Raw genomic sequence first — 14,741 nt, 5'->3', positions numbered from 1 at the left:
CTGTCTGTCTGTCTGTCTGTCTGTCTGTCTGTCTGTCTGTCTGTCTCTCTCTCTCTCTCTCTCTCTCTCTCTCTCTCTCAAATAAAATAAATATTGCCTATTATAACCCTTTCAACTCACCTGAAACTACATTTTGTTCAGTTCAGTGCATATTTACCTGGGTAAACTCAAACCACAACCATACTCCAACACATTCAATTCAAATTTCTCCTTTTTTTTCTTCTTTTTTTTTACTGAAAACGTTGGCACAATCACCAAAGCGCGCATTTGTGTAAAATTAACTAGTAACAACAAACATTCTTCTTCTTCTTTTCTCCCCATAGAATCGACCAAGCCAATGAATACCGAGAGATGTTCCGCGCCACGATCCCAGCCGCCTTCCTGGAGGAGATCATCGTGCGCTGGCTGGAGATTTCCCTCCCACCCGAGTGCAAGAAGGCGAGCCCACCAGTGGCAGACTCCTTCCCCACGCAGCTGGACACTGGCGGGCCTCTGGATCTGATGGAAGGGACTGGCACGATCTACACGAAAAGCTTAAAGTCAAAACAGAAAAGAGAAGCAACGCAGGCCGGGGATTTGACAAGCGAGAACAGCGCAGACGAGAAACTCTTGTCGAGGGAGAAGCGGTTCCTCAACGGCATGACGCTCGGGGGCCCGCCCACGGGCGGCCCCAAGAAGGAGGTCAGCGAATCCGCACAGATGATGAACATGATGATGATGTTGGCGAAGTTTCAGTCATCACAAGCTCACAGGACCTATCGCAAGCCCCCGCAAGATTCCTCCATCTATGGAGAGAGGGTGAGCTTCGGCTCGGGTATGTACGGGGACCAATACGCCGGTTACAGGGGGAAACGAGAAGCCGTCGGGCCTGCAGCTGAGGGCGGGGCTAACGAGGTGACGTCAGATGGGGCAGCGCTTTCGAGAAAGAAGAGATTCCTTTACGGCGCAGGAGCGGAGCCAGGTGAAGGGCCGGCAGTCAATCCCATGAATCAGTTCATGGGGATTATGATGGGAACTGCGAGGGATCCTAACGGGAAGAAGATTGAGTTTGGAGGAGACTACATGAAGAGGATGATGAGAAGCAGCTTTATGGCGTCCACTGGGGTTCAAACCCCACCCGGCAAGGAACCAAGTGACTTTGTAAAGAATATGGCGCCCATGTGGTAAGTATAATAAGTGTCATTGTTTTGTTCTCATTGCTAGGTCAACCAGTGTTTGTTTTGTTCTCATTGCTAGGTCAACCAGTGTTTGTTTTGTTCTCATTGCTAGGTCAACCAGTGTTTGTTTTGTGGTGTAACATTTAGGCACTTGGTCGCCGAACACACATAATGCAAGTTCGATTCCCAAGCAGTAAAGATTGATTTTTTTTTTAAATAACAATGTCAATTGAGTATCTTCGCCTGTCTTCATGGACGTTGCATCCGTCTCCGCCATATTTGGTCCTGACAGACAGAGTCTAAGCAGCCCGCCTTTTTAATGATCAAAATAATGTTGATGGGGACGTAAATCATTTATAGCTACAATTGCTCGTTCATCTCTGTCTTACTTACCACTCTCGCCCCCTAAATCCATGTTATATATTTGTTTACTCTGAATATCATCACTATGTCTTGAGCAGGAGCATGCTACGCCCTTTTCAACAGAACAAAATTCTCCATGAAGCCGAGACTCAAAATTCAATTCTCAACTCAGATAGTAGATAGGAGAGTGCTAAGAAATTACACAGCCTCGAACCCTGTTCCTACCCGCCTACCCCTCTACCCCCCCCCCTCTAAATAAAACTTTAAGTGCAGTAACACACCATACAGAATTCGAACGAGGGACATCCATGCATGCCATAGCCCAGCGTGATTAAAACTGACCTATCGGCAAGGCACGTCTTGGGTGAAAACGTCTTCCATCTATCTCGTTGCCATAGTATTTCTGGTGTCAATTTCAGTGACAATGAAGATTCAATGACAGTGATCACTTGCAACAATCATTAACTCTACGGGCTTTTTACCTGAAGAATTTCTTTGATTCAGTTAATTTCGTTTACACTCTTCGAGTTCGTTGAAATGACAAAAAATATTTTGGTCGTTTTTAATCTCTTGCTTTCTATCTTCAAGCTTAACATCTGTTACCTGTATCGTAGAACTAATTCTTCTTTTGTGGTGACCATGTTGTTGTTGGTCTAAATAAGTCAAAACCTGACCGTTTGCACCCTGGCTACCAATTAGTCAAAATGATTTTGTACCTTTAAAAAATGTTGTTTTTTTCCTTTTTGTTGTTTTGTTTATTTTTACTTCAGCAATTTAAAAACTCGGCAAAACACCTACTGGAAAAAACAGAATATTATGGTAAAACGAACCTGTAAACATAGTCGAAATTTTAAAATCTTGATTTTTTTTCAAAACCTCAACCTCTGCAAAATGACTTCAGTTCTAAGATAATGATGCTGACGATATACATGTAACGTGCGATCTAGTCTTAAGTCAACTGAGCGAACGGCACGCATACAGATATTGACATTGATGAGAACGGAGAAAAGTTGTCATGGGTTGTGCCAAAATGAAATTGTTCAGGTATAACGACCCTTGTAACACTGAAGAGTTATTTAAGAAGGCGAATCTCCGAATTCAATGTCCATCTCTGGAATTGTGAAATGGTGAGTCTATAGGTTAACGCTCCTGTTAGGTTATTTAAGAGGCGGGGCCTCCGAGTGCAACGTCCATCTCTGAAAAGACCTAGACAAGTAGAACATTCGTGTAAAGTGCCTTTCCCAAGGACACAACGTCGGACCGAGCTGAGGCTCGAACCCCTGATCCCGCAATCTTACGATTACAAGTCTGGTAACCTAACCACTAGGCCACCGACACCACCGTCGATCTCTGATAAGACTGAGCTGAATGGGAAATTTCGTGTAAAAGAAAATTAATGTCTGTTAAAAGGACGCAACGTCGGGCAGGACTGAGCTTCGATCCCCCTGACTCCCCCTGACCTGCAATATCCCAGTGACGAGTCCAGTAGCCTCACCAAAAGACTACCGATGCCTCTGTCGTGTTTTGAATTAAGAGAGACATTAATAGTGACAGTTTCTACCCTGGCCACGCAAAATACATCCTGTCGTGAACCTCATAATAATTATAGACTCTTTCTGAAGACATAATATGGGTGCGGGCAGAGCTTCCTTGGAAGTACATGCATTTCAACACAGACAGAGAGACAGAGACGGACAGACAGACAGACAGACAGACAGACAGACAGACAGACAGACAGACAGACAGACAGACAGACAGACAGACAGACAGACAGACAGACACACACACACACAGACACACACAGACACAGAGAGAGAGAGAGAGAGAGAGAGAGAGAGAGAGAGAGAGAGAGAGAGAGAGAGAAAGAAAGAGAGAGAGGCAGTAAGTACAGCCACCAACTATCAACATCTTCCTGTCAAAACAGTTTGTATCTAAATAATCTAACCTTCCATTTCCTCACACTGACACAATAAGGATCATTTAGTGAGGAAGGGGGTAAAACAGACAGAGAGGAGATCTTTAAGGCAAACAAACAAATAAACAAACCGCGTTGGTCACCTCGAACAACCCCCGCTTTTCTTTTTGCTGAATTCAGTATACCAATTCTTTCTACTAAATACAATGTAGGCCTATCAATCTAACATTCCCTCTCCTCGGCTGTGCCCACAGGTACTTCTCCAGCATGCAGCGTGCTATGAGCCCACGGATGCCGATAAAGGATCCAGGTGACTACCCGGCTCTGGCCGCCGCCTCCACCCCGCCTCTCCAGAGACTCAACAGAGACGGTTTCTATGGCGACAGATTGCCGGGCAAAGGCAGGAAGAAAAGATCTTCAGACGACAACTCAGACAGCAGCAGTAGTAATGATGTGGTTACGTTCGGGGACGTCACTGTTCCTCTTGATTTTTTCAAACCTCCTGAGCGGTCTGAGAGCTCTGCGCTTCCCACATACTTCCCACCACGCCCACCTGTGTACAGCACATATTTCAATCGCCCCTTCGCCCCTTCCCTTCCCCGCAGAAGTCTTTATTCGTCCCCTGCCTCCCCGTTACCTTCCTGGCAGAGATCTTCGTTTGGAAGACCAACACCGAGGTTCTCGTACGCTTCTCCTCGTTTCGGCAGCAGCCCGCCATTACGCACTTCCGGCGGATATTACCACGGCCGGAAGAAGAGAGCAGCGGAGGGCGGCGGCAATAATGACGTCATTACAGTCGGAGACGTCAGCATTCCCGTTGATTTCTTCAAGCCACCGGAGAAATCAGACGACAGGAAAAGATTCCCGCCCCGCCAGCCAGCACAAGTCGTCCGCGTGTACACGCCCTACACCCAACAACAGCAGCAACAGCAGCCGGCCTACAGCAACTACCACAGACAGCAGCAGTACTACCAGCAACAGCAGCAACAGCAGCAGCAGCAGCAACAACAACTGCTTCTGCAGCAGCAGCAGAGGCAGCTGCTATTTCAACATCAGCAACTGCAGCAGCAGCAGCAGCAACTATTGCAACAGCAGCAACAGTTCCAACAGTACCAGCAGCAACCCAGTCCGCAGTATAACAGTTACTACAATCAGAATAGTTACCCCGCTTATCAACAGAGCCCCGCCCAGTATTACCCTAGCTCCTCCCGAGTGAAAAAGAACCCCGCCCAGCTCAAGCAAAGACTCGCTGAGCTCTCTCAAATGTATGCCCCGACACAGCATAGATCCGCCCCCTCCCCGCCCCAGCAGTACTATAACCAAGAACAGAACCTTGTACAGCAACCGTATTACCCGGCCCCTTACACCCCTCAGACCAATCAACTGCCAGCTGCTACCAAACCTCTGCCACAGACACCCCCAGCAGGACGCCCTCCTCCCCCTCAGCAAAACTTCGCCCCTCCCACTCAACAAAACTACGCTCCCTCCCAGAATTCTGTTTTCCTCCCACCTCCACCCCCACCGCCACAAAACCCACCTCCATCACAAAACCAAGCCCCGCCCTACACAACACATCAGGCCCCTCCCCCTGCTGGCCCAGCTTCGGCCCCGCTAAATATGGCTCCTCCCATGTCAAATTACGGTCCTCCTCCACCACACGGTAGCCTACTACCAGCTAACCTCGACCCCTTTATCCGGCCACCCATCCAACCGACCATCCACCCGGCCACCCACCCAGCCCCACTCGGCCGTAAGAAACGAGCATCAGGAGACGACAATTCTGACAGCAGTAGTAGCAACAATGACGTCATCACTTTTGGCGATTTTTCCGTCCCTGTAGATTTCTTCAAGCCATCTGAGAATGCCCCGCCCGCTAGGGCCCCGCCCCCTCCTGTCTACATCCAGTACGTCCCTTACCCTTCCCTGAGACAAACCCCGCCCCGTCCTGCCTATTTCCCTCAGAGGTTCCCACCAGCAGCAAATCCCTACGGCTACTTCCCACCCCAGCCCCGCTATCCTCCTCCTAGATCACCTTACACGCCGTACGCTCCGCCCCCAGCCTTCGTCCCGCCCTATGCAGCACAAGCACATCGCCGCTACAAACGCTCCGACAACAAAGACAAGGGTGACAACTCCGCTAGCAGCTTCTTCCCCACCAGTTTCTTTTCTCCCCTTTTCTCCCCCTTCCAAACGTCCCCCCTTTTCACACCTCCAAGGGTAGCATCTCCCTTCTTCGGCCCGTCCCCTTTCTTCAGACCACCACGAGTAGCTTCCCCTTACTTCCCACCAAACCCGTTCCCCTCAACTCCGAACAAAATCGCCTACAGAAACCCCAGAGGTCAAGGGGTCATTTACGGTGACCGCATGCCCTGGGCACAGAGTCCAGCAGCCGGCGGACAACCTCGCCGACGTGTGAAACGATCAGACAACAACGACAACCCGGAGAGCAACACTTCCCCCAACTTCTTCTCCTCTCCTTTCTTCTCTCCCTTCTTCCCCTCATACCGACCTTCTCCGTATTTCTCTCCTTCCTTTTTCTCTTCTCCGATGACCAACAAAATCGCCTACAAAAACACAGGGGGCCAAGGACTCATATACGGAGACCGCATGCCCTGGGCGCAAAAGCCAGGGCCACAACCACTAATGCAAACATCCCCTGTTCTGAATCAGAGCCCACCTATGCGTCAGTCAGCGAATTCAGCGCAGACCTTGACCTCTGGAGTCACCAGCCCAGGGTCACAACCGTTGACCTCACCAGCAGCCCATCAACCACACAGGCGTTTCAAACGGTCCGACAACAAGGATAACAAAGACAGCAGCTACACCTTTCCCTCCTTCTTCCCCTCTCCTTTCTTCTCTCCATTTACTCCTCCTTCTCCTCCTTTGAACCCTTCCCGATTTTTCTTCCGACAATATCCCCCACCATCTAACAAGATCGGTTATCGCGGTGGTAGGGGTCAAGGTGTCATCTATGGGGACAGATTACCTTGGGCACCAAGGTCGCCACCTTTGACATCAGGGAGAGGACCGTTATACGCCCTAAGGAGGACGGGCTGATGTAATTACAATGTAAACAGTTGTTATAATTCGTATTCATGTTGCCAAACTCATATACTATGAAATATACCGTTTCTGTCGAGTTCATTTATTGGAAAGACGTTTGTGAAAAGTCCAGTAACAAAGAGTACTATCCTTCCCTTTTTACTTGTCCAAGGTCGCCTCTGAATCACTTCTGAATCAATAAATAGCCTACTGAATATTCTTCACCCCTGCCCAGTGAGGTACGCCATCCGTGTTGTCAGTTACATGACATGTCCAAATCAAATAGACAGTACCAAAAACATGACCGGCAGCAAAGAAATTGCCCGTCATGGTTTTTACTTTGTTCTGACGGTATACCCTCTCTTCAACGTAAAATAGTTCTTTAGTTCTTGGCGGGGTGGGGTGCGGGGGAGGGGGGGTGCTTTTACACCATGTATTAGAGCCAAAAAAAAAGGCAATGAAGAATACAACATCCCAACAAAAAAAGGAGCTACTCAGTAACACATAATAATATCTTTCCCCATGCATGAATTAAACTCACCACAACTGTGAAGTTATGAGCCCAACCATTTGAACCACAGGCGCAGATGCTAAGACTCATTCAATAGCTCGCATGGTTAAGTGAAACATAGACATATACAAAGTAAAGATTCAAACAGGAACCCCCCGAATTTATACTGACAACAGTTTACATCAGCAGTAACAGTCGCCTGAGACAGCCAAGCACTCCGAGTCCCAGATGACGACACAGTAGGAAAAATACAACGTGTCCTTGTGGCTGGTCGAACAAGAGAAGAAAGGACTCTGTTTAACCCAGATTGGACTCAGAAAATTAAAACTTAACCGTTTTTGCCCTGCTCTTGAAAACTACATAGAACAAAAACCTCATGATACAAAAAAAAAAAGAAATATGGCGTAAATATATATAAACGAAAACAGGAGACTGTTCAAACAATAACGCAAAAGAGGATGTTAGAATTTAAGACGACAAATTCCTTCCTGAGCAAGCAATAAAACAAATTATGCAACATAAAGCAACATAGAGCGAACTTTTCTTGCAACTCTACACACGAGCTCCATGAAAGTTGTTTAATAGATTTCTTACAGCTTTATCAGCTAAATCAAATTACAACTTACCATCTCAAGATTCCGTAGGAAGAGCATTGTAAATTATTTGTTGATGGACATCAGCAAGGTATGCATAATTTATAATGTTTTCGATGGTTCTAGCAGCACCTGAAGCTTCTATAGTTTCTTCTGAAGGAAATGTGAGTGAACGTTTCTTTTTGTTTTTCTTCTCTTTTTCAATCCATCCCTTCCAGATATGCCTTTATGTGGTAAAAGTTTTTCCCTTTGCATATATTATTATAACCGTCAGTTAGCGTTCATGATTCAGCTGACGACAGAGTTGTTCTGATTTGTTGTCATTGCAATCTTTGTTTCTTGAAAGTTTTTAACTGGACGGGGAATATTTTGAGGTGAGGAACAACTAACAGTTCGTTTGTCTCAGAAGTGGCAGGTTAGAGAAAGCGTTATCTGAATATTTCATGCTAACTTTAATAAAGCAAGCATTTTATAAAAAGTGTCAGGACTTCAGGACTGATTTGTCTTTTGATATGAGTTTGCTTCATTCTCTCTATCAATTTTATGTTGTGTCTATATGGGAGGCAGCGTGGTGGAATCAAGGCTCTCGTCAGTTTTTGGGCATGTAGAGTTATTGGTATCATCGTAAAGCTTGTTCACTTGTCTTTATATGGATGAAAAAAATATCCATTTATCTTGAATACAAGTCGAGATATTTGCAAATGAAAGATGTAGGGGTCACATGTTTTCAGAGGTAATATTAGTGACAAAATGGCCGCCAAAGATTAGTTATTTCCTTAGCTTAAGAGTCTGTGGTAACTGAAAATTTACATTGTGTGCCTTTAATCAACGTTTTTCAGAAAAATCCACACAAAAATGAGTTCTTTAGTGGGCATGAAAGGTGTTGAGCCAAAAAACGAAAGTTTGAAAAAAATTCACAAACCAACAGAAAAAAAGCAAGTTTCTTCACTCTGACTCTGATTAGTTTGACGAGAGCCTGATTCCACCGCGCTGCCTCATATATATACATTTTATGCTTTGAATTGATGACACTATTAAACCAAGCAAAAGACCCATGTATGTGACATTATGATTACATTCCACACAGTGACACGCAAAAAGGCACAAGTTCAATCCTCAAGTGGGCAAGTCATTTTACAGGGCATCCCTTCCGTCCACTGCGATGCTATACTCCACTCAGCGAGGGTCAGCCTTGACATACAAAGTCGAAAAAGCAAGCCTCTAAATTATCAAAATTTTGTCCCTAGAGGGCTTGGACTGCAGTAAACATTGCAATAATTGCAATCATTTCACTGTGAAATTTTACAAGCACGGGGCTTGATTTGCTAAAAGGAAACATTATTGACAAGAAAGGCTCCGAAGGAACTTGAAAAAGAAGGAACACACCTATGTATGAAAGGACAACAATTGCTTGTAAAGGGTTTCCTCAGACATGAAACTATAAAATGTTTAAAGTCAATAAACTTGACACCCTATTTTAATTTAAACTGTGATCCAAAGGTTATGGCAAACACTTCTAAAATAAAAATAATTACTTGTATTTTTTAAAAAGTCTTACATGTCTTAAAAGCAAATTAAATTTTATAAATCAAATACCAGTATTACTAAAACAAAACGTTGTCTACATGAAATGCAAGAGCACTTCTCTCGCAATGCAAAATGATGACAGTCAAGCTTCTTAGAACAATGTAACATTATGAGAAGCACTATAGAAACAATACGTTTGATGAGGTCAATTTTCAGCTGAAAATAAGGGAGTTGCAGGGTGATCTCATCATGTGCATGTTTTCGCAAACAGTGTCTGTGACATGTGAAGGTCGTGTTAGGGCACAAGACTCACAATTTATTTCTTTTGGCAGTAAACACATTTTTAAAAAATCATCAAACTCACAATCAAATTCAAGGATAAAATGATAGACTTTGGGTTTATTTACTTAATGAACAGCAGCAGCAAAATATTGTGCATCAAAACAGTCACCCATGACAAACAGTAAAACACAAGTAAAAACACCCCCCCCCCCCCCCCCAAAGGCTTTAGAAAAAATGAGTCATAGAATTATCAGTAAAATAAACTTGATGCTTACAACTCAAAGCCTTCTAAGCATATATCAGGTCTCCACTCTCTATGGGGCCACAACTGGGTTGCCATGACGTTATGCACAAATGTGGCACCACTTGGTGGAATCAGGCCCTCATAAATTTGTAAGTAAATATGGAGTTATTGGTATTTTCTGAAAGCTTGTTCATTTGCCTTGCTTTCTGTGAAAAAAATTTCCATCTGACTGGAATAAAATTTGAGATATTTGCAACTGAAAGATGTAGGGGGCGTCTGATTTCAGACATAATATTAGCAAGAAAATGGCCGCCAAAAATTTGGTCACTTTTTTGGCTTGAGGGTCCTCGGAAACCGAAAATTTATATTCTGTGTTCCTTTAATTAAGAGTTTTCAGTAAAAATCCACACAGAAATATGTTTTTGAATGGATATAAAAGGTGTTGAACAAAAAAGAAAAATTTGTTAAAATTGCCAAACCTGCTCTAAAAAATAGAGATTTTTAGATTTCATTATTTCAACAAGCATCTGAATTCACCACGATGCCTCACAAATGAAATTTGTAATTTACAAAATTTCCAGAGGAAGGGGGGGGGGATGGTGGTGGTGGTAACAAATCTATTGTGACAGAAGCATCTTCTCTTCCTATTAACTTTTACAATATCCAAACACGGTTTAGTTTCACAATGAAATAGAGCAGCATCTTTTAGGTGATAAGTATGCGATCTCAACTTTGACACAATCACAACAAGTAAGTACAGAATAACTTACAAGAAAGAGTCTTTCACACTGATTGCATCGAAATATTTTACTTTGACATAACTTTTAATCGTTCCTCTCCATACAATGACATACCCACATACCCACATACAGCTATAAAGCAATGGCCATACAACATATACACCACAATCACAAGAGCATTTACTATCTCTCTCTTTTCTGTTTCTTCTCTCTCTGCCTTTCTCTGCCTTTCTCCCTCTTTCTCTCTTTTTCTCTCTCTCACACACACACACACAAACACACACACACACACACACACACACACACACACGCACCATATTTACCCCACATTTCAGTATATATCTTTATTCTTTGTTAGAGTTTGAAAATCAGCGTCAGCTTTTGCCACGTCCAGTCGGTCTCCATGAAGTGGGAGAAAGCTTATGTACCCAGGCTGCATCAGCTGAGAAGGGTCTAGACTGTCATGATATTGGACCTGGTTGAAGAAAAAATTATAATAGTAATAACTATTAATAATTTTCAAAAAGTAGAAGAAGAAGAAGAACCTGCATCAGCTGAGAAGGGTCTAGACTGTCATGATATTGGACCTGGTTGAAGAAAAAATTATAACAGTAATAACTATTAATAATTATCAAAAAGAAGAAGAACAAAAACAACAACAAAAACAATAATAAAAATAATAATCCTAATAATAATAAGAAGAACAATCCTAACAATAATAATATTATTTTAATAATAATAATAAAAATACAACACTACTACAACTACTAATAATAATAGCATTTATGTAGCATACATCCATATTCTACAGCGCACTAGATACTTTATGTAATATACAATGATCATCACTCCAGCAGACCCAAGAACCCTCAGAAACATTCCCTGACTCCTGGGAAGCGTACAGAATCCAACAGTCAGATATTTTTTTTTTTTTTTTCAGTTCAAATGTTTCTGGTCCAACCCAAGACATAGACACAAAGAGGGCACTTCCTGCTTTTTGCCCCAAGAAGCTGTTTATTTTTTTGGTCCTTTTTTATTTCAATATAAGCATCAAAACATAGTGTCGGTGAATTATTTTCAGTTACTCAAAACTTTTGTCTAAAATAGTAATAGTATCTGGCGGGGGTAACTTATAGTATCTAACATGGCTTTGAAAACTAAGTAGCAAAATTGTCCTAAACAAGTGATATTTCGATTCAGACTGACAAAATTTATCCTTTCACCATCTTAAAGAACATTCATGTATGGACAACTTTTAAAAAAGTACATAAGTGCTTTACTAATAAGGACACAAAACGATAACTCTTATTTATAAGTTGACAAATGTGAATTTTAAAAAGATTAGTTTTTACTGTTTTCACTTCTAGACAATTTTCTACAGAGTGTCATAAGGACGAGCCTGCACAAGGCTTTCTGAAGTCTACATAACTAAAACGAAGACAGAGATCAGCAAAAGGAACCAAATAATAAACCAACGAAAAAACAAAAGTAATGCTGGGATTAAACAGGAACAAACGAACGCATAAGTAATGCTGGGGTCAATGTTCTAGCAAAAAATTAGTCCTGCATCTGTGATGTAGAGCTTAGGCATTTTGCAATCGCAGACGACTTGAATTCGCTTTATCAAGTATCCTGGTTTTTCTGCTGGAACACTGCATCCCTCTCAGTCCACGTTGGCCCTGACAGCCAGGGTCGAAGCCCGCCTCTTAAAGGTTCCCCATTGCATTGATAAGAAAGAAAAAAAGAATTTAAAAAAAGAAAAGAACAGATAAGCTAAAGAAAAAAAAAAGAAGAAAAAATAGAAAGAAAAAAAACTGAAGGGAGAGTCAACCAAACGAAAGCACCCACTGACCACCCACCCTGCAAAGAGGATGCATCTCACGTACCTGTTTGCGAATATATTCCACCATGAGAGCCAGTTTGTCTGGAGCAACGTCTGCGTCCTGACCAAACAGCTGAAGCCACAATGCATTGGCCAGCAGCTTGTCCGAGCTAAGGATGGCCTGAGGGAATCACAACCATTGCAACAAACTATAGTCAAAATTGTCCCGAGAAGGCTATTTGCTGGCAAGGAGAAAAGTGGCTGTCTTTAAACAGTGTTATTATAATAATATAATAATAATAATATAAATGGTAACAATAATAACAAAAACAATAATACAGTTGTAAGACGGAATCGCAAGGGAGCCAGAAAAAAATTTCGTCTTAGACAGGGGAATTTAGAAGGGGGGGTTCAAAGGCCCAGCCGGTGGGATCAACGGTCACTAGTCCGGTTGGCAAGCAATCGCAAGTGATCAAAACTTCACACCTCTCAGCTGCTATCCTCTCTGATAAAGACATGTGTCAGTCTTATACTTATCCAATTACTACCAGTGCTTGCATTTTAAAGGACCGCTGTTTTGGCCTATTAAAAACAGATTTACATTTGAACATCTCCTTTGCTTCCACCCTTAGCCCCACCCATAGGTGTAATAAGAACAGTCAACCAATGCCACCCCTTACTGCCATGTAACAACGATTCGAGGAACTCTTTTCTCGGCTGGCTGTACAATCTGGGCGGCAGGCATTGGTCAAACTAATTTCACACCTCTGGCCTCTGGCTACCAATTAAAGTTTCCGTGCTGGAGTGTAACTCGAGAACTTTCACTGAGCGCTCGTGAGATTTCACACCCACACCACCCTGATCATGTGCACCACTCAGGGCTCACACAGATCAGGTAACATCAAGGAGATTATACAGTTGTAAGGTCCTTGAGTAACATGTACCCTCAAACTGCACCCCTACTCCCTTCCCTCGCCAGGCGACATGGCGTTAAGTTTAGAGTTGGCGGAGGGAACCATACTTGCGAGTTTTGTTTCAAATCAGGGCTGAACGGGCAAAGCATTTTCTGTCTTAGACACGTAAAACCCTAGGAGGGGAGCGGATTTTTTTTTTCCGTTTCCGCGTTGGACAGGTTACCGTTTTATACAGGTAATTAAAGAGGAATATATCAAGGGGGCAGAGGGAGATTCCGTTAAGACAGGTTTTCGTTTTACATAGGTTTCCGTAAAAGCAGGTTCGACAGTAATAATAATAGTGTCAGTCTAATATAGTGGTTGGGGGGAGAGTAGGAAGTGGTCATTTGAACAGGTGATTGTCTTGCATATATGGCCACTAGAGCAGGTTCTATTGTATGAAGAAAAACAAAATAATATAGGATATGTTTTACACTCCTTTCAACACAAATTGTTTGTTTCTTAGGTGGCTTGGCCAAGTCAAGACAGTGGAATTTCCACCCAAATCTATAAAATTTTGATCATTTTGGGAGTGGGTTGCTTTGAACCTGATTGCCATTTTACAGGAGAACATATTTTCTTATGCTAAATTGAAAGTACTTTCACACATTGAAATTAACTTGGTGTAGTGAAACAGTAAGACACAGACAGGCATTTGGACAGACGAATAAGATAAAAGACCTGTATGTGTTGTCCTTCAAAGGAGTGCCTAAAATTAGTTGAAAGAATCATTCACATTGACAATTAGATCTACTTCCCTCCCCTCTTACTCCCAGGCAGCAAGTCTCTCACCTCATCATAATGCATAATGGACAAGACCATCATACTGTAGAAATTCTTCACAGCTTTGCGACGTTCGCTTCCCAGCATGTCCTTTAAAGAAATCAGAGACAGAGATGAAAGCATGTAAACAGACAAATTATGCAATCTATCAATAGAGATAATGCAACGTTTAAATTATATTTTCACTGGAAAAAATTCTATTTCTCAACATTTTTCTTTCAATCGTATGTGAGACAAAATAAGTTACTACTTCAATCACTGAATGAAGATATCAGGCAAAAATCGAGATGGGGTCAAATATGTTGATTTTTAACTGATGCTATATTTGTTTCAAGTCTTACATATCTCATATCCTTTCGTACTTACAAATTGGCCAAAATCTACTTATGAATTTAACAATTCTATTTCCAAAAGGCTAAAATCTGAGAAGTGACTCCTTTTGTTAGCCTTACATATTAATGACATCTCTATCTGACTACTGATATTGTCACATGGGCTACAGAGAAAACTGAAGTCTCTTTTCCTAAACATTTTGCATCTTCTCTTTCCATGAGGTAACTATGAAACAGCAGCTCAGACAAGAACAATCATAAAAGTTTTAACAAGAAATTGATTCAAAATGAACAAGTGTAAATCCTCTTTGCCCTTTTACGATAAAAAATACATGTTGTGTATTCCTTCTTAACGCATAGTCTAAGAACAGTCAAACCTTGTTGTACTGCCCCCTGTTGTACCGCCAGCCTCACTTACTGCCAGGTTTTGTCAATGTACGAAAAGTCCTCTATTCAAATATAGTATTTGCGCCTTTA

At 42.6% G+C, this 14,741-nt stretch overlaps 3 protein-coding genes across 4 annotated transcripts in view; 2 read left to right on the top strand and 1 right to left on the bottom strand.

Moving 5' to 3' along the window:
* The first annotated feature begins 351 nt into the window (after positions 1 to 351).
* On the top strand, positions 352 to 1,267 carry LOC118478649. The gene has a single exon (XM_035972661.1). It carries the CDS (start codon positions 352 to 354, stop codon positions 1,165 to 1,167), a length of 816 nt encoding a protein of 271 aa, XP_035828554.1. The 3' UTR covers positions 1,168 to 1,267.
* Positions 1,268 to 2,621: 1,354 nt separating this feature from the next.
* LOC101849565 (extensin-like) lies at positions 2,622 to 6,492 on the top strand. The gene is made up of 3 exons (XM_035972665.1): positions 2,622 to 2,647; positions 3,690 to 4,320; positions 4,615 to 6,492. The coding sequence occupies exons 1-3, from the start codon at positions 2,622 to 2,624 to the stop codon at positions 6,490 to 6,492; spliced, it is 2,535 nt and encodes an 844-aa protein (XP_035828558.1).
* Positions 6,493 to 9,479: 2,987 nt separating this feature from the next.
* Positions 9,480 to 14,741, bottom strand: part of LOC101848846 (ubiquinol-cytochrome-c reductase complex assembly factor 1) — a 12,090-nt gene continuing 6,828 nt past the window's right edge. The window contains exons 7-9 of one of the 2 annotated variants that reach the window (XM_005109510.3): positions 13,942 to 14,022; positions 12,261 to 12,377; positions 9,480 to 10,849 (exon numbers count right to left, since the gene is read on the bottom strand). In XM_005109510.3, the coding sequence (XP_005109567.1) occupies positions 10,706 to 10,849; positions 12,261 to 12,377; positions 13,942 to 14,022 (342 nt within the window). In that variant the 3' untranslated portion in view covers positions 9,480 to 10,705. The other variant, XM_035972664.1, reaches the window with a different exon arrangement.

The sequence above is a fragment of the Aplysia californica genome, unplaced genomic scaffold, assembly GCF_000002075.1.
Source record: "Aplysia californica isolate F4 #8 unplaced genomic scaffold, AplCal3.0 scaffold00785, whole genome shotgun sequence".
Taxonomy (NCBI): domain Eukaryota; kingdom Metazoa; phylum Mollusca; class Gastropoda; order Aplysiida; family Aplysiidae; genus Aplysia; species Aplysia californica.
Note: the sequence above shows the minus strand (reverse complement) of the source record. Positions and strands in the feature narration are given on the sequence as shown.